This window comes from Phalacrocorax carbo, chromosome 20, assembly GCF_963921805.1.
Source record: "Phalacrocorax carbo chromosome 20, bPhaCar2.1, whole genome shotgun sequence".
Classification (NCBI taxonomy): Eukaryota; Metazoa; Chordata; class Aves; order Suliformes; family Phalacrocoracidae; genus Phalacrocorax; species Phalacrocorax carbo.
In genome coordinates, this window is record NC_087532.1 from 7,857,465 (window position 1) to 7,884,715 (window position 27,251).

At 46.7% G+C, this 27,251-nt stretch overlaps 1 protein-coding gene across 1 annotated transcript in view; it reads right to left on the minus strand.

The window, feature by feature from the left end:
- The window catches only part of PAX7 (paired box 7), a 107,866-nt gene that overhangs the window by 42,770 nt on the left and 37,845 nt on the right, over positions 1 to 27,251 (minus strand). Inside the window, exon 5 of the mRNA XM_064470290.1 lies at positions 15,342 to 15,541. Within this exon, the coding sequence (XP_064326360.1) occupies positions 15,342 to 15,541 (200 nt within the window). The remainder of the gene's footprint in view (positions 1 to 15,341; positions 15,542 to 27,251) is intronic.

The window sequence follows — 27,251 nt, forward strand, 5'->3', positions numbered from 1 at the left end:
TAGATGCACTGCTACCACCTGGCCATTCTGCCTTGTTATCTGACAACTATGTGAATTATGCTAAAGGATTAAGTACCATAATAGCAACATGGCTGCACTGTTAGGAGGGATAAATAGACAGATTAGCATCATGGTTTCTATGTTAGACAAGCTAAATAGATAGAACCAGACCGGAGGGAATACAGGGTTTTCTTAGCTTCTCTGTACTGCAGCAAATCACTGTTGTCTGTATGCTAAGACATGCTCTCCTTGCAAGAGGCACTGCAGTGTGCACTAGAATTGTACTGCAGCCAATTTAAATCTCTGTGCGTTAAAATAAACCCAGTATTAATGCATGTGCAAAGCTGGGCTCGTGTTTCCTACAGTGCTAGTTTACCTGTAAGACTCAAGGGGAGATTTTTCTAAATGCATGTGTCTGCCCTGATGTGTTTTATCATGGGCAATCTCCCTTCTGCATAGTGAAAGGGCTTCTCAAGCTGTCTCTTGGGCTTGGTTTACTTCGTTTAATCAGAGAGGCTCTCAGGCCCGATCCCTGTTTGGGGTTCAGAAGTATGCGGATAAGCTTTCAAGCCAGATGAGAATGCAGCTGCTGGACTTTGTGAGGCCTAGAGGGCTAGAAAACACGATTAAATTTCACAGCAACAAGAAAAAAATGGAGCAAAAATCAAGAGTGTAAAGCATTCCAGGGGAAAAAAAAATCCTCCATCAGGCTTCCAAGCTGCTCAACGTCAGATCAGAAGCTGGGGTTACAAGGGTTTGAGGCACTGCAGTCCAAACTGTCCCCACATCTTGTGAACCAAAACAAAACTCTCTGCCCCAAAACAGAGCAGAACCTTAGTCCGATATACTCTGCACTTCGACACGATCCAATGTCGAAGTGGGTGTGTTTCCCCTGCCTTTAATTGAGTTGCCCAGTAAATGGTCACTTGTTAGTTTGCCATTTTCTTACTGGCATCTGTGGGTGTGTATAATTCACTCAGCATGACAAGACAATGTGTTTTCACTGAGACCTGCTTGTTTAACGGAGCGTTGGCTCTTAGTCCACATGCACTGCAGTGGTGCTTGCTGCAAAAACAAGCGAACACCGAGCTTCACACACAAATTTCTGTGAGGTTCTCTGGATCACAGTCTCTTATCGTTCTTTCTACAAGTTACTCATCTACTACTGCACTGTGGAAACAGTTCGATTAAAACCTGCTAATGATCGTTGTGTGTGACCTGCTGATGATGGCTGGGAAGGACCTAGTCGTGGGCAGTCCTTCACTTCACACTGTTATTTACATCCATCTACAGTGAAAACAAAAGCAGCCCCATTTTCTTTGGAAGAGCTGGTCTAAATTAAAGCCCCTGAGATGTGTACAGTGCTGATGTCAGGTCCTTGGCATCGAACGTGTCTTTTTACAGACCTGTTCCTACTACACTGCACTACTGGCTGAAGCAGCACAACCTCTTAGCACCTTCCAAAAGCGTGACAGAAATAGGTCAGCTTACATCCGATCTGCATTGATCAACAAAGTCCGTGCAGGTCAGAATCTCTGTGCCCATTTTTGGCACCAAAAGTCGCTAGTAAAATCTAGGACAGAGTTAAGGAGAGAGAAATGAAGGAACATTTAGGTCTGCAGCACTTTACAACTCTTTTGTACAGTCCAATTCACGGCACAGTTTCTAGGAGCAGTGAGCAACACAAATGAATAAATAAGCTTCTGTTTGCCCTGGACATGTGAAAAGGACAGTCCTGTCCTTTTCTCATGCATGTATGTGTTATTCACGCTTTGAATTAGGGATATGGGACTCTCATATCATTTGCTTCCGCTTTCACAGTTAAGGACGTAAAAACTCCGAATATTTCTGTTAGCTGAACATAAGGAGATAAATAAACCTTCTCTCTGCAGAGAAAAAGGCTGTGTCCCAGGCTGGAAGACCTTCCACTCAAAAAAAACCCCAAAATCTCTTAATGCTGACAGTAACGTAGAACATTCAAATACATGAAGGGAAAACATAACCAAAGCAGCTATGAACCCAGGAATCGAGAGGGAAAGAGAAATTCAACTCCAAGAATGTAAAAGCCACTCCCATGATTTCTGACACTTTCCCGACATCACAAAGGGTGGGAAAGTTCCTTTTTTATAACCAAGAGCCAGATGCTGGCAAATCCGCTCTGGATTAGAAGTTCAGAAGAAACATGTGGAGTGAGATGGTCTAGTACAGGATGCGTTTCTCCAACAACATCCCCACAAGTGCTCGGCTCCCCTGTGGTGGTTTCTCACTTGGCTTGGCTGACATACGATCAAAACACAACTTTGGAAAGATTCATGTTGTCTTATGTTACACCACGTGGGGTTATCGTTGTCCATGCACCAACATGCACATTTGCATCCATTGTTCAGAATTAAAATTCACACACGCGGGCACAACTCCTCCCGCCTTGTTTCTCCACATGCAGTTAAGGATGTGTAGTTCTTTTATTTTTTAAGGAAGATAAAAGGACACTCTGGATTCTTTTACAACCAGATAGAGTCGACCAAAAAGGCCTTGGCATGGGCCATTCTTGAGGTGCCTTGCATACTTTGGTCTACAATACACATGGCTGGTGACAAAAGGAAAGCTAACTTTCAGGACAGTGGACTATCACTGGAGAAGAAAAGTCAGTTCTTAATTATGCTACAGGGTCCTTCTGTGACTTTGGGAAAGATATTGCTTTTCTCATTTGAAGTCAATTGAAACATTGCTGCATTCAGCAAATGTTGTTCCTTACACAATCCACGCATCAGATCACCACCTCTAAATTGAAGTTAAACCCACATTTTCTTATATTTAAGTCTATTTCAACAATCAGCCATCTGAGATAGAGGCTCTCTGTAACTGTCAGTAGGCACCATCCCCAGCGCCACAAGATCTCTGCCTTGGCTGGACCATCAAGAGGGTTGTGAGGGGTGGGGATGCCCTTGGCTGCAGTGACCATGAGGTGGCGGAGTTCAAGATCCTGCGTCGTAGAAGCAGGGCGACAAGAAGGATTAAAACCTTGGGCTTCGTGAGAGCCAACTTTGGCCTCTTCAAAGACCTGCTTGGAGGAATCCCATGCGCTAGGGCTCTAGAAGGTTGGGGTGTCCAAGAGAGCTGGTCCATATTCCAGTACCACTTCCTCTAAGCTCAAGATCCAAGCTCAAGGTCAAGATCATCCCTGTGAGGAAGAAGTCAGGCAGAGGAGCCTGGAGACCTGCATGGATGAGCAAAGAGCTTCTAGAAAAACTCAAATGGAAGAAAGAAGTTTGCGATATGTGGAAAAAGGGACTGGCCACTTGAGAGGAATATAGGAGTGTTGTCAGGGTATGCAGAGATGTGACGAGGAAGGCCAAGGCCCACCTGGAACTAAATCTGGTGAGATATGTCAAGGATAACAAGGAGGGCTTCTTCAAATACATCAGTAGTAAAAGAAAGACTGGGGAAACAGTGCCCACTGCTGAACGAGGTGGGTGCCTTGATGACAGAGGACGCAGAGAAAGCAGAATTACTGAATGTCTTCTTTGCTTTGGTCTTTACTGCTAAGGCTCGCCCTCAGGCATCCCAGCCCTCAGAGCAGAGAGAAAAGCTGGAGAAAGGAGGACTTCCCTTGGTTGAGGAGGATTGGGTCAGAGATCACCTGGGCAAACTGGATCCTCACAAATCCATGGGCCCCAACAGGATGCACCCATTAGTGCTGAAGGTGCTGGTGGGTACTGTCACTAAGCCACTCTCCATCATCTTTGAAAGGTCATGGAGAACAGGAGAGGTGCCTGAGGACTGGAGGAAAGCAAATGTCACTCCAGTCTTCAAAAAAGGAAAGGAAGACCCAGGAAGCTATCAGCCTGTGAGCCTCACCTCCAACCCTGGAAAGGTGATGGAACAGCTCATTCTGGAGGTCATCTCCAGGCACACAGAGGAAAACAAGTTTATCAGAAGCAGTCAACATGGATTCGCCAAGGGGAGATCATGCTTGAGCAACCTGACAGCCTTCTATGATGGTGAGACTGGCTGGGGAGATGAAAGGAGAGCAGTGGGTGTTGTTTACCTCAACTTCAGCAACGCTTTTGACACTGTCTCCCATAACACCCTCACAGGTGAGCTTAGGGAGTGTGGGTTAGTTGAGAGGACAGTGAGGTGGATTGGGAACTGGCTGAACGGCAGAGCTCAGAGGGTCATGATCAACAGCACAGAGTCTGGTTAGAGGCCCGTAACTAGCGGTGTTCCCCAGGGGTCTGTGCTGGGTCCAGTCCTGTTCAACGTGTTCATCAATGACCTGGACGAAGGGACAGAGCGTCCCCTCAGCAAGTTCGCTGACGATACCGAGCTGGGAGGAGCGGCTGACGCACCAGAGGCTGTGCTGGCATCCAGCGAGAGCTGGCCAGGCTGGAGAGCTGGGCCCAGGGGAACCTCATGGGATTCAGCAAGAGCAAGTGCCAGGTCCTGCCCCTGGGGAGGAACAACCCCCTGTACCAGCACAGGCTGGGGGGGACCTGCTGGAGAGCGGCTCTGCTGAGAGGCCCTGGGGGTGCTGGGGGGCAGCGAGGTGACTCTGAGCCAGCACCGGGCCCTTGGAGCCAAGGGGGCCAACGGTGTCCTGGGGTGCATGGAAAGGAGTGTGGCCAGCAGGGCGAGGGAGGTTATCCTCTCCCTCTGCTCTGCCCTAGTGAGGCCACATCTGGGGTGCTGCGTCCAGTTCTGGGCTCCCCAGTTCAAGATAGACAGAGAACTGCTGGAGAGAGTCCAGTGGAGAGCTATGGAGATGATCAGAGGACTGGAACATCTCCCTTATGAGGAAAGGCTGAGAGACCTGGGGTTGTTCAGCCTGGAGAAGAGAAGACCGAGGGGGCGGATCTTATCAATGCTTATAAACATCTGAAGGGTGGGTGTCAAGAGGATGGGGCCGGATGCCCAACGCCAGGCCAAGGGGCAACGGGCACAAGCTGGAACACGGGAAGTTCCCCCTGAACATGAGGACAAACCCCTTCCCTGTGCGGGTGCCAGAGCAGGGGCACAGGCTGCCCAGAGAGGCTGTGGGGTCCCTTCCCTGGAGACATTCACCCCCCGCCTGGACGCGGCCCTGTGCCCCTGCTCTGGGGGTGCCTGCTCCAGCAGGGGTGGGACGGGGTGATCTCCAGAGGGCCCTTCCAACCCCCACCATCCTGTGATTCTGCGATCATAGCAAAATAAATAACAAACGATAATAGTAGTAAATACACATGCACCAAATGAGACTCACTACTACATGCTTAAACATAGTGCTTCCTAACAGAGCCTGGCTGGAGAATCCAACCACAAATACACTGAAACCTTCCACAAAGAAATTGATAGGATTTATCTTCCCGTGCAGAGGAAGGGACATTTCATGGCCCAAACAGGTTGATTCTGCCCCTTATTTATAACCCACAGAAATAAAGAAGATACATTCCAGCTAATGACGTTAGCAATTCTTTCCCTTCCCCCGCCTTAAAGGTGGCTCAGGCCTTTATGCTTATAAATCATTTTATTGGTAGTTAAAATATAGAGGCTAGAGCATCTAACTGTAACGCGAGGCGCACTTCAAAGGGAACCTGCTTTCATTTCACAACAGTTAAGGTTTTATCAGCCACTAAAGATTCCCCCTGCCAGAGGATCCTGTTACACCATGTTAAGCCTGGGGTGAAGGCTACGGCTGCTAAAACCAGACTGGTGGGAAGAAGATGTGGAAGAGGAAGAAGTTTTGAAGCCTCTGGTCTGCCTGTGGAGATGTTCTAGAGGCTGCTGGGGCTGGAACATATGAGTGGAGTTTTATGCTGGGACAAACACAGCCAGCACTTGGGAAAAGGGTTGCGTGAAGAACACAAGAGCAGAAAAAACAGCATGCCAGAAACCTGCTTTTTCTTAAAAAGACAAATTCTTTGTGATCATTTGTCTGTGCATATCAAAGAGATACCTGCCCTGTGTAAATGTGCTGCTTTCCAAGGGTATGGAAGTATAATATAGGCTTCTGAAGACAACAGTTTGTACCTGCTAAAGACATTTGGGGCTTTCGTCCTTGTGAATTCTCTTCCAAAGAATGTATTAAATAGATAGCAAATGTGTTATAGAAACTGCTCAGCTCTACTGAGGGGAAGGACATAGATACAGGAAAGCCCTCATGGAAAAGAACTTAAAAGAATGTATCCAAGCTGGTTCTGCATGTCCTGGTCATGCCCAGGGTCCAGATAAGACCAGAGTCCCTCATTGTCCCATGTGCACCTTGCTCAGTGAGTGAGTATGCTGCTACAGGGATCCTGAATGCTAGATGTTGACCACAGAGCATCACTCAATCAGTCACTTTCACCATCACCTTCACAGACTGGAGAGGGAGGCATGGCGAGACTAAGAAACCTCTCCAATTAATCACTGTCTGCCTTGCAGAACCAGCTGATTTCAGAAGAGCCCATCCTCCCAGCCAGATTGGGTTTGGGGCAAAGGTTAGCGCTGGTTCTTATTTAACCTGAACGCCTGCACCCAACCCTGCCAACTGCCAGCCCAAGTTGTCCCAGCCACTTGTTCGCAAGCAGCAGAGCAGCAGAGAAGGGCTGCAGCGACAGCTGCCTGCCAGAATGGGGCTGGACTGAATTATCCCCGCAGCCGCTGAGATATGGGTCAGCTCCCACAATTTGTCAGACAAGGAGAGGAAAGGAAGGTCAAAAAGAGCCTCCTGTGGGAAAGAAAGCCTGTTGTGTTCCTGCTCAGCCTAATCAGGACTTGATGTTGGAGAAAGATAGATGGGATAAATGAGCTCATAAATGGAAACAGGGATGGAAAAGCCAAGTCGTGCCTTTGCTTTCCAGCAGAATGGAAGAGATGTAACGTGTGTTTGCTTTCATAGGCCCAAGAGGTTGCAGAAACCGGGTGGAAGAGGTGTCATGTGGCCATTTATGACCCAAGCACACCAAAAACATTCCACCAAAGTCAGATGAGGTCCCTTCCCAGGTTGCACAGAGGTAACTCTGCAGGATCAGGTCCTCTCCAGGTTCTCCTCTGAACCAGAGCAGACCCCTGCAGTGCCTTGCCTTGTCCTCACTAGTCATAAATGGTGCAAATCCTGGGCTTCCCCGGAGGCTGACGCAGAAGGCTTTAGGGGAAGAAGTTTAGCAGCAACAGTGATGAGAGACCAGGGATAGTTACTGCTCCACCCGAATGCCTTCTTTCAGATGGGGCTGAGAGTCAGCCCTCCCAGACAGGAAAGGGCTGAGATGTTACAACAAGATGGGATCCTGTAAGTCCGTGCAACAGTTTAGTGATGATTATGCTTCCTCTGCCAGGTGCTGAAGAGCACAAAAACAGGCATCAGAGGCAGAGAAGCATCACTGAGGCTACTGAGAGAATTCCTTCACAATAAGGAAAAAAGCCCATGAGAACACACAGATTTTAGGCACGTAGATGCTTATCTGCACATGTAGGGCTGTGGCTGCATCTACTGACACTTGGGTTCAGTGCCTACAACACCGAGCCTCTGTCACTTGTGGGTGATACGGCTAAGATAAATATTAAACAAGGTTAGTGGAGCAGAACAAATGACTCTTCACAAATGAGATTATCCAACAAATTTAGCCTGTATTTCTCCTGGCATACCCCAGTTCCTGAAGGTGTTAGCTATTTATAACAATCTATTGAAGAATTTCAACACACAGTTTGTGGTATGTGGATTGTTTTGCAAACCACTTTTGTTTTCTTAACCAAACCATTGTTAGCAGTGAAATATTTGATCGTGATATTGATCACTGTACTCTTGCAATATTCTTTCTAACCTTTGAGTGGCTGTCAAAGAATTAATAATTTCACAAACACTTCCTCAACCAAAAGGCCATCTCTACCTTATCATCACAGTAAGAACACTTCATAACTGCTAATGGATTTCATACTCCAGACAGAGAAGCAGGAGGCAGGAGAAATGGGGTAGATCTGTCCACTTTCACACTGAGACATCCTAAGCCCAGGTTTGAACTCATGGCTTCACAGCTCCAAATCCAGCCCTGCCCAGTGATGCAGCTTTACCCCTTACTGTAACAAAGTTACTAATATTTACAAATAATTTTTAAAGATATCATTGAATGAAATAGCTATTGGATACTGAATGATTGTTTGCAAATGTTGCGTTTTCTGGCTCTACATTTCACAAACTGCTTCTCAGTGATTGTTTCAGTTGTCAGAGGAAGTTCTGTTAAAATAAAATTTAAAGTAAACCCTCTGTTTTACTTACCTGTTTATCTCTTTATAAACCCTGTGTCTGAGGATGAACGGGACTTGTGGAAGCTGAAAGACATTAGGATGAGTTCACTGCTGTCAGAAAGCAGCTGCAAGGTAGTATATTTTATGAAGTGCTTTCTCCCCACTTCAACACTTGCTTCTTAGACGGCCAAGTCTTAATGGTGTTAGAGCTGCATTTAAACATTTCAGAACAGGCTTTGATGTTGACACCTCATGGAGGTGAATGAGATGTTGGGAGGTAGATTTCTTACTGTTGTCGTTTGGCTAGAGATAGGCTGGGCTTTAACAACAAACCAGCAGCACATTGATTCCCACTATCAAAATTTTCTTTGCGAAAGAAAAAGCTATGAGCTTTTAAAAATAGCTTAAGCACTACGGGAAGTGGCTCAAAGATTAAAACACCCTAGCAAACCCTCCTCCTGATTGTTATAAATGTTTTCTATTGTTGACCAAACAGAATCTATTTAATTGGTGTCCCAGTAAACAGAAAGCCTCCTTAGCTGGGGAGGTTGAGAGCAGGCCGGCTGCTCAGAGCAACGGCACGCTTGCTCACTTTACTGGGCACACACTGGCTGGCGGCTCTGCTAGAATCAGAGATTCAGCATAGAGGCAATGTGTTAGGAGAAATATTTTGCTCCACACCCTCGTTGGACTGGAAATTTTGTGATAAAGGTTCTCCTCATAAAACCTCTGGGAGGTCCTATTTGTTTTTAATACAATGGGACAGACACTCTGCTGCTATAAATCAGTGCAACTTCACTGACTTCCATTTAGACCAGCTGAGTGCACAGTGTTATACGCAACCGCTTCATCCCGGGAACCGGGATCTCGTTCATTGCTTTGGCCTCTGGGTCCTCTTTCCTTTGTAAGAAAATCAAATTGCCACATTGTTTAGGGGATCCCATTTTCAGCTGGTGACCATGAGGCTGGCAGTTCTGCTCCTTGGTCCAAAGCAGACCAAGGAAAGCAGAATAGGACAAACAATCAAAAAAAGTCAGGTCCAGGTTTTGCATCTCATCACAAAAATCCACAATTTTATCTAAAAACCATCTTTGACTGAACTGAATGGATTCCTCCATCTGCAGAAGCCAGCAAACTAAAAGGAGCACTTTCTGTCATAAATGCCTCCATTTGTTTCATACCGATTCCCTGCCCCACATGTACAAACCAAGCTGGTCTTGTCAAATTATGCTGCAAGTCCTGAAGTTTATATTAATTCGTGTTGATTTCAACCAATGCTCTGCAAGAAGGACTACAGGATTAGGCTTATCATTTTCATCTTCAGTAAAGTATAATATACTTAATGAAATAGCGCTGACTCTCTCCAGCAAGATGCCCTGAGGCTTACGCAGCTGGGACTATGTCCTCTGTCAGTGGGACATTTCTATTTCCAAGGGGGCTGGTTACTGTAATTCTACAACGAATACTAAAAGTGCTGATGCTTTTCTAAGCAAACCCTTAGATATGGACATAGGACGTGCTTGCAATTTTAAGACATCATCTCTGGCTTTTCCAGGGTTCAGGTGGAAAATTACTTGCTGCTGTGATTTGGACACCTGGTAATTCACTTCTCTGTTTTTGTTTATTCTTAGTGTTATTATTGACTAGTAGGTTGGCTGAGGGCTTATCCTGAGCATATTAGCTGGGGCAAGCATGCAATGGGTTACTCTTTTCTTTATTCCAGTTGCATTTCTCTTTCTAATTCAGGCTGAAGAAGTGAAAGAACAGCAGCAATGCAGTGACACATCAAGCACCGATGCGCTAAGCAAAGAGAAAGTGATGCTACAAGACTGCAACCAATCTCTGTCTCATTAGCAACATCCTTCTGCAGCAAGATCTCCATGAGACATGAGAGGGGAGCATCTGGACCCTCCTCACCATCTCAGCTGCATTCAGCCCTTGCTGGCTTTACCTTGCAGAGCCGCTTCTTTAAAGCTGGCTGAAACAGCATGCCACCCTGGTCCCGGCCTCTCCGGGGAGCTGGATGCCGCTTGGCATCACACCGCTGTTCTCTCAACATGCCTGGGCACTCACAGCGGTAGCACCACCACGGTTCCCATGGACCGGCTGCCGCAGTGCCAGGGGTTGTTCTCGCCGCGGGCCATCTATCTGGACGCTCCGGTGTGCTAGAGCACGGCTGGCCCCGTGCCGTGGAAAATGAGTGTGCCAAGCCAGCCTCTGCCAACGAGAGCCCCAACTGCCGGCTCCTCTGCACAGCCTCTCAGTGCCCCGGCTGCTGCCAAAAACACAGGGCAGCTGTTGTGTCATAACCTCATCGCAGCCCTCTTCACAAGAAATGTAAACTAGTCAGACCCTCAGGAAGAAAGAAAACATTCTCAGCTGACCTCTAAGGGAGGGGGATTGCCTCAGAAGAGCCAGTTTGGACACATCTCAAAGAGTTTGGGAAGCAAAACACCGGGCAAACAGCATTAGGCTCCAGCAGCTTTGCATGACTCAAGTTAATGCTCAGAGCTGGGGGAGACCTGCTTACCACCACACCGTCCCTCCGTATAATACCCTCCTCTTCAAAGAGCACATCTCAAGGAACAGGACAGACCTTTGGCCACAGCAACAGCTGCTGAAGGAGCACCAGGGTCCCCACTAGCACACAACAGATATTTGAGAAGTTCCTGAGAAATCCATTTTTTTTTTGGAAACTAGACTGCACAGTACTGCTGGCATATGGTGGTTTTCAGCTTCTTCGCCCAGAGAACAGAATTGCTTTGTGAAAATTTTCAAGCAAAATTGAAAGGAGTTTCTTTTCTGGTGCTCCATTTGGCACGTCTGAGCCCCTGCAGCATGATCTAGAATACGGCTGTTTGTTTACTACAGTTTGAAACTGTGTCATAAAATACATATTATGTGAGTAGCCTAGAAATGCACCAAGATTTCAGAGACAGAATTGCTCTGAGCCTTTTTATTAAATGAAATATCCATTTTCTCCCAGGCAGAAACCACAATGGTATCCATCATAAAAATGATCAATAAAGCATTGGGTTGCGACTCCTGCTGCCTAGTTTAATTTTGTTATTGAAATAACCGTTTCTCAGTGCCTGGAATTTCCTGGGGATTAATACCAGTCATCAGCATCACAACCCACCCACCCCTTCGCACTTATTTATTTGCAGAAAGCACCCACTGCCCAGACCACAGGAACTAGGATTAGCTTACTTGCTAGCAGTATTGCGTGCTTGGACCAGCTGCTTGTGGTGTGACCATCTGAATCACCTTCAGGTGATGCTGAGAAGCAAAAGCTGCCATCTATGTTTTGGGAATAAATTTTGGTAGATTTTTGGGAAAGCTTTTTGAGATAATTCTTTGGAGCCTGCCACATCATTAGAGCACCAGGAAAAATGGAGATGAGCTGCTTGTGTGGGAACCCAGGCACCGAAGTCTCTTTGTGAAAAACATTTTCAGCGCACAAATTGCTAAGTGACTTGGGATTGCAGTGCTGAGCCGAGGACAATTTGGCTGTATGCACTGCTTTGTTCTACCTCCCATTTCTTTCTGTTGGTATTGTTCAAGTGAAAAATGGAGATAAGCACAGGAGGTTGTAGGTAACTAGCCTGAAAAATGCAACACATTCAAGAAAACAGATCCACAAATGGGATCGTTTGGCAGAAGGATTATGTTCAACTCTCTAGACCCACGACTGATGTACCTGGCGTCCCTTTTGACATTAGAGTTGCTTTGAGATGTCATTTCCACACCTAGACAAGAATTTCCTGACAAAACTATTTTCCTGTTGAAAAACAATGTAACTGCCAAAGCTAAACTGTTTGTGAGAAAAGGGTTGTTCCAAAAAATGCTCCTTCTCTAGAAATGCCAGGGAGAAAAGTCTCAAAATTATCACAGAATCCCATTTACAGTTTTTTTACCATATAAAAATTTTGACATCATCAGCTAGATAATTGCAGAAGCTGGTGTAAAAACCCAAAATACATTCAAGATCAAAATCAAAGCTTCCATTAAATTAGCTAAGTGAATTGCTTAGCTGTTAGACTTAATTTTTAAAGCCATGAACGCTTGGCATTCAACAGCTTGTTTTCTGGAAGGGTGGAAATAGCAGCTTGCAGATGGGCAAGAATTTGTTCGGTACTGGACAATTAGTGTCGACACATGAGTCAAGACATTGCCTTGCACAAAAACAAGTCAGTGGGAATTTCCACTGGTGGCCGCGCTGGGCATGGATTTGGCACTGTAATCCTGATCCTTCCGGAAATCCGTGGCAGTCTTGTCCCTGGCTATGCTCAATCTGGGATTAACCTTTTAATGGCTCGTACCTTTGGGCATGTTGAGGTCTGAATGCTGGAATCCTGCGTCTCAACCACACAAGCACTGCAGTGACCTTGCAAAAATATTGCTCACCCTCCCATGATCTTCCTAGCAGATGAGAAACCGGAGCTTGGAACTGCTCCCCACCACCACCACCCCCTCTCGTTGTTCAGCTTGTGAATTTTATTAGCTGTCAACGTGTCAAACTTCCACTTAGCTGGACAGCTGCGTGACCAGCCAGACTCTGAGGCCTGCCAATAAAGTTTAACAGAGCTATCAGCTTTTCACGTGGAAGAGATTATGGTAGGTGAATACTCAGGTATTGGAGAGAACGAATGGCACTTAGGCGAGTTCACCTTTCACATGGTAAAGCAAAGAGGTGAGGAGGAAGAAGCAGCAAAGAGACAGACAGGCCTGCTTGTTTTTGTTCAGTGCCTGTAAGGCGATTAGCAAAACTAGCTTCTAGTGCAGGGAGGTTGTGTATATACGATACAGTAATAAAGCCCGCTAGCAGCACCTGAGCTGTGACTCAGAGACTTGGGTGTGATCCAGGGATTGTCCAGCCATGGCTGCGACATGATAGATGGGTAAATGTTGGCATGGCCCTTAACATCCAGAAACCCTGATCTCAGCTGGCCCTACTGTTATTACAGGCATCTTTAATCCAAAGCACGTCTCTTGGCCTTAAAAACTCTGTTGAGACAGGACTAAGACTATAATGTAGTAGAAGATTCCCTGCTGGATGGGTACATGTGTGGATGTGTGTGTGGCTTTTTTTTTTTTCCACAAGAAATTGATTGACTAATGTTTGTAGGTCCCGAGAGCCAGTAAAAGATCTGCTCTGATATCCAGAAAATTTTACAAGGGGCGGCAGGCTTAAAAGTGGTGGGAAGAAGCTGACTTTGCCAGGATGTCGGAATGAGAAAGCCATCAGGAATGTGCTTCGGAGAACAGCTGCTACTAGAGCCCTGGCAGGAACCTCCACGCAAGCTGCCTGGGAGCAAATAGAGGGATTCAGAGATCACAGCTTGAGACAAGGGAAAGGTTCTCTTTATTTATTTATTTAGCTTTCCCTTTCTGTTTTCACCTCCCTCCTTTCTCCCAAGCCTTGTCACAGTGAGGTCAGAGGGGCTTGGAAAAGGGAGAAACTGCCTCTGGTTTTTGCACTCCCTGGTGCTTCAGAGCTTTTCCCCTTCTCCCCAGCATTCCCACATCCCAGCTCATGCAGCACAGGTTTCTCTCGCCTCATAAAAAGGTGTTACCTAAACTCTGTGCTCCCCTGAAACTCCTTTTTTTTCATCTGTTTGCCACAGAAACATCTCTTTTTATTTCCTCCTTAACATGTCACATCCATCTACAGCAAGCAAGACCAATTAGAAACAGAATATGCAAAACAAAAAGGTGGGAATTTATACTTCCCAATTTTTGGTAGCTTAGTCACCTAAATTAGCCACTTTCCAGGCCCCATCTGTCTAGGAACCTACATGGCTAGCAAATTAACGCTGTTACTGTTGAACACTCTGGCACAATCTTTTGGCTAAGATCAAAACTAGAATGAGTTTAAAGTTTCTTAGATTTCCTTTTTTGTGCTCTCTGTAGCCACATCTTGCAGGATGATGGATTCAGGAAAATACAGTACCTCTCAGGAGAAAGCTGAAGGGAGGTGAGAGGGCATCTGCTGCAGTGCTGCAACTGGCTTAGCGGTTCTTTGGGAAAGAAGGCTAATGGGAAGTCTTTAACCAGTGAATGTCCCAGGTGTGTGGGGGGGAAATTCCACTCCCAGACATCTGGGGAAAACAGCAAAAGCTTTTGGTGGTTTTGGCTTCTGAGCACATCAAGCTCATTATCCTGAGAACCACAGAACAAAAAATAAGCCTGTTTTGTTTTGGGAGAGCTGGTTAGCTGACTGACTGGTTCCCTGTCACAAGCCTGGAGTACTCTTTCCCTCTTCTCTCAGTGCATGCGATTCAACTCTCGGCTGCATGCACTGAGACCCCTGTGCTTAGCCTGAAACCTAATCGCACTGGCCACACGGAGGATGGACTGCTGGGGTCTCCATTTCACTTCTTTAACCCAGCACAATCCCCAATCCCTCCCCCTTTCCTTCCTGTTCCCCAAGGGACTCTATTATACCCCCCGATCTGTTCACACTCCTTATCCCTCTGCGTGTTTGCACACACTGCTGACCCAGCCTTTATCTGGAAGACATAAGGGTCTCTGTGTGGAGTTCCCACAAGGGCTATTAATCGTGTAGATGTCAGAGTCCCCCGGCTCCAAACCCTCCCTTCCTGCTCCTCCCCTCTTCTTCCCTCCCCCCGCCCTTTTTTGTGCTCTCTGGAGATCGAGGGAAAAAAAGTTTTATGAAAATTCACACACAGAACTTGCAAACTTTGCAAAATATGATCTGCTCCCCTGGGCAAGGTTGGTAAATGGTGTGATTTCTCCTAAAACACCAAATACAAACATACACACACACTGTTTCCTCCTAGGCAAATGGAGGAATTTCCTCCAACAGAAAACAGAGACCTAAATGCCTTGCCAAGTTAGGGAAGGTTTGGCTCCTGGTCCCAACCTGGATGGAAGCCCTCCAGATGGCACCTCTGCAATGGGCCAAATCCAAATGGCGTATCTGCAAATTCATGGGAACGTGGGAACCTGCAGAACTGGATTTAAGGCTCAGATCCTTGTGAACGTGGCCCCAGAAAAAAGGCGCATCCGTATTACTGCTTTCTGACACCCTCCTCCCTGGCACTGCCATCTCCTTCCCCAAGGTAAACAAGAAGCTGTGCCACCAGGCTGACTTGCCACGTGCTGGCTCTAGTCCTTACCTGAACTCGGGCCTCGGTGAGCTTGGTTCTCTGAGCTAGCTCCTCTCGTGTGTAGATGTCTGGGTAGTGGGTTCTCTCAAAGGCCTTCTCCAGCTCCTCCAGCTGCTCAGCGGTGAACGTGGTTCGACTGCGGCGTTGCTTGCGCTTCAAAGGCAGGTCTGGTTCGGATTCGACGTCAGAGCCTTCATCCAGCCTGTTACCTGGGGTGGGAAAGAAATGGGAGATGAGGTTAAAAAGCCATAAGGAGAAAGGCTGTTGGAAGAACTAAACAGCCCCGCAAAGTAACCTCAGTTCTGCTGTGATGGTGTCCCTCAACACAAATACTCTGTCCATGTACAATACATCTACCAGTTTTATGCTATTTCTGTAGTTTCCTCCTATTACTTTTTTCCCCCATTGTAAAAAGACAAGCTACGAGAATCGGAACTGCTTGCAGGAAAAGGATGGTTCAAAGTCCGCTATTCAAATTGTTACAGTGAAAGAACTTCCAGTTGTTGACTTATTTCAAGAAGTTACTATTTTTTATTAGAAATTACTGTGTTTCAGAGTTGCCTATTTTACACTGCAAAGATGTAGAAGCTGAAATAAGTGCATTAAAAATTCAACACATGATACTTTGACTTGTGCAGCCTAATTTCCTCTTGTGTTTTGTCAAGTATCAGTGTTTGAGATTCCAATTTTTTTAAACAACCTCAGGAAGAAGAAAAGAAATATTAGGAATTTTTACAGCTGGGAAAAACCTTTTCAACTTCGCTTCACCTCTGGGTTGGGCTGCCCACAGGATACAGTTCTTAACTTCGCAGATTTCAGCAGGAGCTTTGCACAAGGCCAGACTCCTACAGCATTGAGATGCCATGAAAGTTCTCTACCAATGTCTAGTTGGTCCGTAACTTCCTCCACCTTCACTTGCTGTGGACCTCTGCCTTTCTCTTCCCCATGCCTTGAGCTCTGGACCACATCTATTGTCTCCTGAGGCCCTTATCAAACCGAAGTATGGCTGGACTAAGTAAGCCGTTTTTATCTTTCTTTTTTCTTTTTTTTTTTTTTGCCCAGAGATAAAGCAGAAGACACTGCACTGATATTCACCAAGTCTACAGTCAGACCCAGTGGCTTTTAGGAGGGACACACCAAGAACAGCGTTAGCAGTGACTCTAGTGTTTGCCAGAGGTGTCTCACGGAGCAAAGCTTGGGTTTCAAAGATGTGCGATGTGCGGGTTATCGGTTCCCTGTGGTGCAGATGTTGATGTATGGAAGATCTCAGCCAGGCCAAAACTTTATGTCTGCCTTTGGACAGTGAAAAATGTGCCACTGGTTCATGGCTGCAGAGAGGGAAGAATATGATATATGAAACCTTTCAGCTAGGTGAGAGATCTGGCCTCTGTCACCTTTTCCTTCTCTGCCATGAAAATAGGAGACATTAAACGTGCATGCTTTTTTTTCCCTAGCAAGCTTGACTGCTATCTTTCAGAATAACTGCAGAGACAGACTGAGGCAGACCTGCTTATACACTGTGCTCACAGAGAAATGTTTTTTCTTTTGAGTAAACCTTTGCTAATTGAGGATTAAAGCAGGACTTCCATATGCTCATTTGGACGATAAAGTTCCCTAAAGTTCCTAATAGTGTTTTTCAGTCCCCTCTTTTTGTTCAGCTTCTATACTATCATCATCCAAAAATCTGCCGCCTTCTTTTCAGAGCTGGGAACGGCAGCTGTGACTTCCCCAACAGCTGCTCAAGAGTGGCGGCGGTTTGAGGAGTATGAGGCAAATATCCCATCGGAGCTCACTTGTTTATACTGAGATCACCAAAAATGCCATTGCATTCAGCTCGCTGCAATAAAAAAAAGGCTTTTATGTCTTGGAGCTTCACAGGGAGGATGTGGTGTCAGAACTCAGCTAACTACATTTGCGCTGGAGTCAGAGAAACTCTGTTGCAGGGGTATGGGTGGCTTGTTTTGGGGGCAAACACATCACCTTAAGAGGTTTCCCCTTCTTCTACCTCTGGCTTATAAATACACAGGGTCCTTACACATGTTCATCTTTCCAGATCAAGTGCCCTTTATTTCTCACTGAAGTCAGTGAGAAATTCAGTGTTTAATTCAGAGGAGCAGCAAGTCCCACATTTTAAACAGAGTTTCACTGTACCTAGCAGAGATTTGTTACCAGACTAGGTTTTTGGTTATGTCCATTTTCAGGGAAGGTCTAGAGTCTCACGTGGTGAAAAAGGAACATCTGTACTTGAAAATAACAGCCCTCCACATCTGGGTCCCAGATGATTCGGGGCAGGTAGAAGCACATCTGGACCTTGCAGTACCACGCTGTGCAAAAGCACATCTGGAAACCTATAGCATACAGTAAATTTCTTTAAGTTAATCACTTAAGTCACCAACTATTATTGGTTTAATTAGTTAGTATCTTTTCTGGAAATACCTGATATGAAAAAACGTAAGGATGGAGGTGTGTTTCGGCCCAGGATGAGAGAGGGCCAGTGTGAGGAAGGGGAGCAAAATATACGAAGTTAAATGTTGTTTCATTCTGCAGCTGAGCATCTTTCTTTACAGTAAATATGCACTTCTGTATGGTTAGTATGCAGGATTAGTAACAACTTCCAGCCCGTGAGCTCTTTAGCACAGGAATTGTCATTTGCTGCATGTTTCATGCCTGGTCCAACAAAGCCCCAACCTGCTTGGCAAATGCTATGGTGACAGCAATGTCAAAATTACTTTTTAAAGATCTAACTCTTCTCTTGGCCACTTGATAGCAATGCAGTAACATCTACCTACAGCTCGTCCACTTGCTTGGCCCAACTGCTTACATAGGATACAACAAACCTGGGATCCAGTACCTTCCCGAGCAAGGAAAAAAAGTCTAGAAAAGGATCTCTAACATGTTTCATCTCCCACACTTCACTTTGCTCACTTTTTTTTTTTGCTGCAAAAGCCTGGAAGGGAAAACAGCCAAACTTTCTTCGATAGCTTTATGCTCCTAATTAAGGATTCCTGATTTGGCCACAAAGTTTTGGGAGAGGACAACTGATTGTCACAAGTAACAATCTGTCTTACTCACAGCAGCACCAACAACTGTTCTGGCCATCGTACTGGCTACAGGGTTAAAAGGGTAGAGAGCCAAATCTTTCAATATAAACTGACATAATATTTTCTACCCACAAGTCTCCAAACAGCTCCTGACTGGCATTATCTCCATTTTACAACCGTGGCAAGGATGGCGGAAGTCACCCACCTACGGACACCCTGTGAGTCAGGAGCAAAGCTGGGAAAAGAAGCCACAGCTCCTCGTGCCAAGTCCGAGGCTCCAACAACCCGACTACAAAGATGAAACCAAGAGAGCAGGAAAAATCCCAGGGCATGCCTGGAACCAGCTGGTCTTAGTACGATGCAGCTGCTGCTGTCAGACACAGATTCATTAAATAATATAGAAAGTCTTTCAGCTGAGACAGACTGCAGTGTGAGCCTATTATCTAATGCACTCCCTCTTGTCAGGGGACGGTCTCCCTTACCTGCCTAAGATGCAACTCAAGGATCTAACAGGTCTTTTCCATTCCTAAACAGCTGAAACCTGGTGGACAAACCACTGCCATAATCTCTGCAAGGTTTCTGTGCAATGAGGACTTTTACAAAGCTGCAGGAGTAACTCACAGAAGCTCCCTCGCTAGGCAAGTCCAGGGGGATTCATCTAAACCTTGAACACTCAATTTTTGCCACACATCCCTGTGTGAAAAATGGGTGCACAACACTGCCGGCAGTATGAACAGAGGGAAAATCCCCGTTTGCAGCCTCCAGCCCAACAGGGCTATTGCCACAGAAATAATCATTAGCATGCACTGGTAGCATTTTACACTTACTCAGCACAGACAGCAATGAACACCCTGTAAATATGAAGGTGGAGAAATATCTAACGGCAGCTTCTTGTGTGGCTTACCAATCACTAGTTGTGATGAAGGATGGGAAACAGCTAGCTGTCCGATATGCAGCTCCCCTAGGATAGCATACTGGCTAAAGACTGACAGAAAAGAGCAGAATGGAAAGGTGAATGGAGGGGAAAAGTCTCACGGGAGGACAAATCAGAGAAAAGGAAAAACCAAGAGAAAAGTGCATGTACTACAGGGCACACACCGATCCCACTATAATTTATTTTTTAAGAGCGATTCTATCTTCATTATTTAGCATAACTGCTCTGTAGCTCAGAAAGAAAAAATCCAAACTGCTCAAATCTCTTTGCTTTGCAACACTGTTAGAAATAGAGAGACACAGGCTTCATTATGGGAACGAAAGCAAGGTTGCCAGTGTGCAAATTCATAAGCTCTTCCCTCTGCTCAGGGGGGGCTATTCAAATGTACAGGCACCTTCCTGGAGCAGAGACGCAACACAGCTTGTGCAAGGGGGGAGAGATGACTGTGTGAAGGGACTTGCTGAAGGTTTGCGTGGACCCATGTCAGCTTCCACATCTCCAGGGAGGATAAGCTGGGGAAAACTGAACAAACCAAAATGGTTCTTTCTCTGCATGGAAATGAGTGCAGCCAGAGCACGTGCGCAGGTGTGTGTGCAGGATAGTGTAGGAAAGGTGACAAATATAAGCCTGGGCTTGTCCTAGGATCCATTCTAGCATGAGGAAATGTGTAAATTATGGCTCACAAACTCACATTCCTGAATAATGCTGCCAATTCAGGTTGGGATACAATTAACAAGAGCTGGGCAGAACTCTCTGGAGGGGTTTGAAAGGAATAGTAGACTGGAGCTTGAGGAAAGGAACAAGAAAAACCCTCTGTAATTATGGACTGGATGTGTCCTCCCTCTCCCCATTCCCTTGACTCCTCTATTTCCCTTCCTCCCCCTCCGCCTTTCTCCTCTCCACCTCCATTCACTGCTTCTGGGTGCCTCTTAGCCCTGGAGTTAAATTAATCAACAGGATTAGGTGGAATCGGCCACAACAAGACCCTCCAGGCTCAGACTGAGCCCTTGATGCTCTACAAGGACCTGCTGCCTTGTCTTGAAGCACCTTGGTGCCGTCTGGAAGGATTGGCAGACAGGACCAGACATGAAAACGCATTCATTAAAGTGGGGATCGGATTTTGTTAGAGGGTAAAGGGGAGCTGAACATTCTCTCCTTCAGTAATTCTCATCTCATTTCCTCTCTCTCTTTCTCTCTTGCTTCCAGCTGCACCATCCTAAAAATTAAATGTCTGTTGGAGGGGAGAGATGAAGCGGGGGAAGGGAATGGTTTTGTGAACAGCTTAGCTATAACTGTACCTTTTGTGCTGCAACTGGCTTTAGCAAACTCACTCGGACACTGCTGGAGCAACGGCGACACACCACGAAACCAGACCTGGAGGTGACTGGCTGGGAAGCCAACGCAGCCACTGGGAGACTTGGATTTAACAGCATGAAAAAAGTAAGAAAAACTGCACTTTGAAGGTACAAGCAAGATCTGAGCACCCCCAAGTTACAGCCCCACCCCCTTCTTCAGAACACCAGAGCTGTCGTGCTTGGTGGCCCCAACATGCACATTTTCCTGGTCCCATATGTACCTGAACTCCAGGCACACAAAATAGCTCCAAGTTATTTTATGCTGGAGGGCAATTAGAGAGTCTCTCAATGCCCTTGAAAAGGGCAGGCTTCACTTGCCGCATGATGCTTTTGCTGCCTGACATTGCCTTAATAAACGGAGCCACATTGCCATGAGGCGGTGAGGACATACCCATCTCACAGGTGAAAATATCTCCTGATTGTGGGTACCTTGTCATGAGGGCCCAAAATAATAAGCTGCATTGTAGCTGAGATCCTTGCCGTGGACCTCAGCTATAGTACGTCTGTGGAGCAGGAAGGGCGGGACTGCACACCTCATGCATTTTACTCCCCCAAAAGGATGTGGGATAAACAAGGATCACCAAAATGCAGATGTTTATTCACAGAGCATGTCCCCAGTGCTGGACCCTGGAGTCAACGGCTTCAGAAGCAAGAGCTGAAACTCTCCCTGACTTCTTAGCATCTGCCTTTCCCTCTGGCAGAAAGCAAACAAAACCCATCAAAATGCAAACAAGACTGTGAAAAGCCTGAGAGAAGGGCGACACAGTGGCAGCATTGCAGGCACAGAATTGTACTGCCTTCATTTTTCTTTCCAGCATAAAAACCAGAACACCCTTTTCTCTCTCTTCTTCGAAAACGATGAAGTCCTGAGTTCACAATGAGAGAGGGATGCATATGTGTGCACAGAATAACCCTCGCTCACCTCCAAAACTATTCAACAGCAGGTGGGATGGCAAAGGAGGACAGAGGTGTTTCAAATTCATCTCTCGCCCCCCTTCCCCTGTCCAAGCACATTCCCAGACACAAAAAACCAATAATCGACACAGCACATACAATAAAGCTTGGGTTTCCCACTCCCTCCCCTTTCCAACCTGTAAACTCCCCATTCTCCAGCGTTTGCTCGTGCCTGCACAGCTGTATTACAGTTTAACATAGTTTAGAAGGCTGTGGTGTGGAGCAGCAGCAGAAAACGAATCACATAATAGTTGATATGCGTTTTAATCAAGTAATTCGGCCCAAGCAGAATGATAGTGCCTGTTGGTGGGGTGCCCTTGAATACCAAACAGACTGGGTAGCAGGCCTAGGAAAATGAAAAAGTCATTTACAGCTCAGCTGGGGACCACAGTGTTCAGCAAAGCATTAGCGTGGGGGCCTTAGAAGGGAAAGGTTTGGGTATTTTTCTTTTTTTTCTTCTTTTTAATTCAGGCACAGAACTGGCCAGCTGTAACCAAACCACAGACGGAGGTAAGGTCCATTATGGGCTTTACAACTTGGAAATACTACTCACAGTGGAGCCGATGCTCTTGAACAGGGAGGCAGGGACAGTATGTGTGTCTGTCTAGGGAAATATAGAAAATGGGGTGGGTGGTCAAAGAGAGAGGTGTTTCACAACTGGATAATTCCCTCATCATGCCAAGACCTCTACTGAATGAGTGAGATCATATATGGAAGGAGAAGCTGTAGGAAGGAAGGAGAAAGGAAAGCTGGAGGTTTAATGGCTGAAAAGGGAGCCTTTGCAGAAGGTATCCAAGTGTGCGCACCTCCCCAGGCGTGGCTGACAAGACACGGCCAGCCAGCGGGGTGACCACAGTGAGAACCCCACAAGCTGTTCCAGCTTGGAACGAGGGAGCTGATGATTTCTCCATGTCTGAATCCCAAAGATTCACCCGGGAGGAGCTCCATATTCACACGCTGGACTTGAAGACTCAAAGGTGGTGCAACGTGTTAAGTTTTACCTACGTCTGGCTGTGCTACTTCCCTGAGCACTCACCCAAAACTTACTTTCCTCCCAGCTCTGCCAGAATTTGCCTCCTGACTCATGGATTGGTTTGGGGACTTTAAGAAAACTCTTATATAGGAGTATCTCACCTGGCACTTGGCCATAAAATACATATACGCTTCTAAACAAAATAATATTAACTTCTTTTTGGTTAGAGTGTTGGTTTGGGATGCGCAGAAGTACAAAATTCACATCCATTTTCCACTATAAAGCCCCTGCATCTCCTTGAAGGAGTATCTTTGTCTTCTGGGCTCAGCTCTAGCTGGGTTCACAGGCACAACTACAAGTGGAGCACTACAAGAATTTAGAAAGAAAAAGCTAGAGACATCCTGGTTCCCTTGGGACAGTCATCTGTCACCAAAAGCCTCTTGCCAATACAAGGACTTGGACTGAGTGAGAACATATCCAACAGCTCTCTCTGCATTCCTCCTTGTATCAACTGCAGCCATTCCAGGTAACGTTGTTCAGGTTGGGAACATACCTTTGCCTCGAGGCTGGAAGCTAGGCTAGAGGAGGGCTTTTCCGAGCCCACAAAGAAGAAGGAATTGCATCCCTAACCAGATGCTCTTTCATAATCCATGCCACGCATATAGACCAAGCAAAACCCTTTGCTGATGTACATAAGTGCTGGTAAAAGCCAAGAAGCTGTACACATTTATCTTGGTGGAGGGATCTGGCCCCGGAGGCTCCGTCTACTCTGCATGTGAAAGTAGTAAGAGACATCAGGGCCCCAGCAAATCCTACTGCAAATCAGGGTCTGGCAGCATAGGTACCAGCTGCAGTGCCCCCACACAGACACATGGTCACAAAAAACACAACATATTCTGTTCCTTGCAAGTAGTGAACAAAACCAAATCATCCAGAACATTTGGAGGAAGATAGGGAGGGAGGAAGATAGGGAGGGAGGGAGGGCGAAAGACAGCCTACGTCTCCAACAGCCTTTGTTAATTCCCAGCACTGGCCTGAACATAAACAGATGGAATATCCATCAACTCCAGTCGTCTTTTCTTTTCTTTCAACTTTTTTCTAGTTCTCGCCTCCCTGCCCCCTCCACCCCTAACACTCTTTCTTCTGGCTTTTGTTTGGCCTTTTAAAGAACCCCGAGGTAATGAGGCCTGCCCCAACTCCCCAGCACATCTGTGAAGTCCATAAAAGGCCCCTTTTTCACTTCAATATTCATAGCCGCGTGCTTGTGGCAGGCGCAGGATCCAGTGGAGGGCTGCACGAGAGGGACTGCAGGGGCTTGCTAGCTCCTCTATTTGAATTGAAACGATGTAGTTAGAGAAGCATCAATAGCGTGCCCAAAACTGGGAGGCAAAGGGAGACCAGCTGGGATACAGGGGGAATAAAGCGGCAGGGAGAAGAAAAGGTCTGCTCACTTTCTCTGGAGTTTTCCCTTTTTTGCTTTCTTCTCTTTTGAGCTTCATCTCTTCAGTTCCCTTAAAAGAATTTCTCATAGACGTAGGGAAGTTGATGGAGCAGCACAAACGCGTCCCACTCAAGGGTCTGAGCTGCACAGGAGGGCTGAGCATGGGTACCCAGGATGCTTGAAGCATTAAGGATGAGAGATCTGATCCTTTGATAACCACCTTTGCTTACAAGTCAAAGCAGCAGGCAAACCCAAGACAGATTACCTGGCCTGCAGTTTACAAAGCCAGGTCCTTTACCTAGGCCAGAAGGACTAGTGTGTATATAGTACCTGGGGTTGAAAAAACAGTAGGTGACTGACCAAAGGGTAAAACTAAATGCACATGTTTAGCTTGGTACTCTGTGTTTTGTTTCAGCACTGTTCCTGGCAGAGGTACTTAGTGCTTGCCTGGGGCAGCAATACAGCATGGCCCCAAGCCAGCACGCAGCCTCTCTCCGGGCCCGGTGCTCAGCTTGAGTCCCTGACTCTCACCCCCTATATTCACACCATGCCTCGACAGGGTTGAAGCTACATCTGGGGGCAAGGAAACCCTGGTGATGCCCAGCTTGCTGTAATCCCACTCCTTGTGCTCCAGCTGTGCCCGTTTTCCCCCACCAGCAAGCATATGTAACTTCGTAGCCACTATCGTAAGGAGGTGAACCTCCAGGAGCCCGTTACACCACTTTGCCTCCTCATTCGGAGCACAATACGATATCTAACTGCTCCCCACATGCGTTACGACCACCCTCCGAGGGTGCCTAGAGGTACAAATACTGTAATGGAAAAGACACTGTACTATGCAAACACCTTTGTGAAAATAACACTCAGATCCACAGGAGAGAGACTTAGAGCTGACCCCAGCCACATGACAGGTGTCTCTGGGCAGTTTTGCCCTTATACCTCGGTTCTCATCTTGAGAAACATGTGTTCTTCTATGCGAGCTCCGATCCTGTCCTTAACCCACTCCAGTACTTTTTACTTCCTAATTTTCTCAAAGCTGACTGAGCAAGAAGCACCACAGGGCAATAACTAAGCAAAAGTTAGCCTTCTCTAGCCCTGGACTGGAATCCACCTGGTGTAGCGTGTTCATCAGCATGTCATGTATGCACAGACATGCCATGTCATCCTAGCGAGGTGCACAAATCCAGGTTTCACAGTTTGTCGTCTGTGACAACCTCTGCTACCCCTGGCTTTGTCCCAGCACAGCTCTGCTCATGTACTTGAAGTACTGCCACCCCTTCTGTTCCAGTTCTGGGCCCCACATGCTCCGCCAGCACATCTCAATCTTGGCTGATAGCTGCCTTCCTATTCTTACCCTGGGGTCCCTGCACAGCTCTACCATTGCTCCTCCATCCCAATTTGCAACACCCTCTTTTATTTTCATCCTAAACCCCTATATAGCTCTGCCAACGGCCCTTAATCTTGTCCTGTAGTTCCTCTGCTGTTCCAGCCCTGGGCCTCCCTGGCTGGATACATCAAGTTAAAGACCTTTCAATATAAGACTCTTTCAGGAAAGATAAACAAATTTAACCTCATAAACCTTTCCCAATCCTGAAAAACCAGCCCCTGAGAATGAGGCACCAGAGACCACTTAACCACACATGAGAAACACATTCCTCCTGCTGTTTGCAAGCCCTGCTTCATTTATCTGAATGTCAGACCGACCGCCTGAAGCCAAGAGGTGTGCGAAAGCGGGCACGAGCAACCACTTTGCTTCCTTTACTTTGGCCTTTACCGTGTCTGTGAAAACAGAGGGATGCAGCAGAAGTCATTAAGGCAGTAGTCCTTGGAGAATGTCTGATTCGTTTGCCCCTCTTCTGCTTCCTTCCCTTTCCTGTGTCCTTATGCTTTTTTATTTACAAATATACATACATATGTGCATATATACATACATCCTCTCTCACTTCACTTGCTTTCCTGTTCTCTCCACTGCACTTCTGCCAGGTCCTCTGTCTTTCTCTCCATATTTGCACCCCTCCCCTGCCTACTTTTCTCCCAACACACACAAACACTTACAGCTTTACATTAATTTCAGCCCACAGAGAAAACACCAAAGTACGTGACTGTAAAGAGCTCCGGGAGAAAAGGACCCGCAAGCAGAGCATGCCCTTCATCAAGTTGGCCAACAGCAACTCCGGCTGCTGCTGAAAATGTGTTGAGAAGTTGGACTGTGACATTCGCCTGCAATTGAACCCCTCTGCTTGTCTCTGCTGCTCTGGGCTAGCCGAGCCGGGAGAAGAAAGAGGAGAAAGAAAAGTATAGGGAGGAGAGAATGCAAGTGACAGAAAGAAGGATTGAATGAAGGAGTGAAAAGAAAGAAAGATATCCCTGCACCGCTTGGTCCTTTATCAACCCTGTCATCTGGTGCAGGGCCCTGTTTGCATTGTCTCACCTTGGACAAAACAAAAAGGCGTTTTTGTGCAGATTCCTTTAGAGCTGCCAGAGCCCGCACCTTAGGGGGTCGCTAAAGGCTGAATGTGCAGCTGACAGCCCTGCGCAGCCCGATGTGATATCAATAAACTCCGACATGTCAACTCTTCAGCACAGCTCATGTGGAAGGTACGGCTTGAATATTAAAACCTCCAGCGGCCGGGAAATAAGCTTGGGGTTGAGAGGGGGGAGGAGGTGGCTCAGAGCAAGACGAGGTCGATGAGTGAGGGGGCTGTGCTAGCACAGGCTAGGGGCAAGGCAGCCAAAAAAAGACACCATTACAGATCTGCTACCTGCTGTCTCAGTAACTGTTCAGGGTCTTTTTGCTTTTATTCTGACCACCAGCAAGAACAAGAGTCATCCAGGCTTGTATGATAGCTTCCACCACAGGTCCTGGGATTCTCTTCAAGAATCAAACTGGACAGGAGCCCAACAGCCAAACCAGACCTGCGTTCAGCTGCTGGACACCACATCCTACCTCCTGCTTGGCGGACATTTGCCTCAGGGCAGGTGTAGCGTATGCATAAATGAGCAAATACACTGTCCCTTCACAGGCTGCTGTTTATTACATGATGGTGCTCAAAGGCGTCCATCGGTGACAGAGCTTCAGCTGTGCTGCGAGCAAAACTTCCAGCCCAGAGTGACAGGCCGAGCGACAGAAGTGCCCGTTTTGCTGATGGGACACTGAAGCCCAGTAGCAATATTTTTTTAACACTTCTGACACTATAACAAGATGCTTTCCCAGAAGAGTG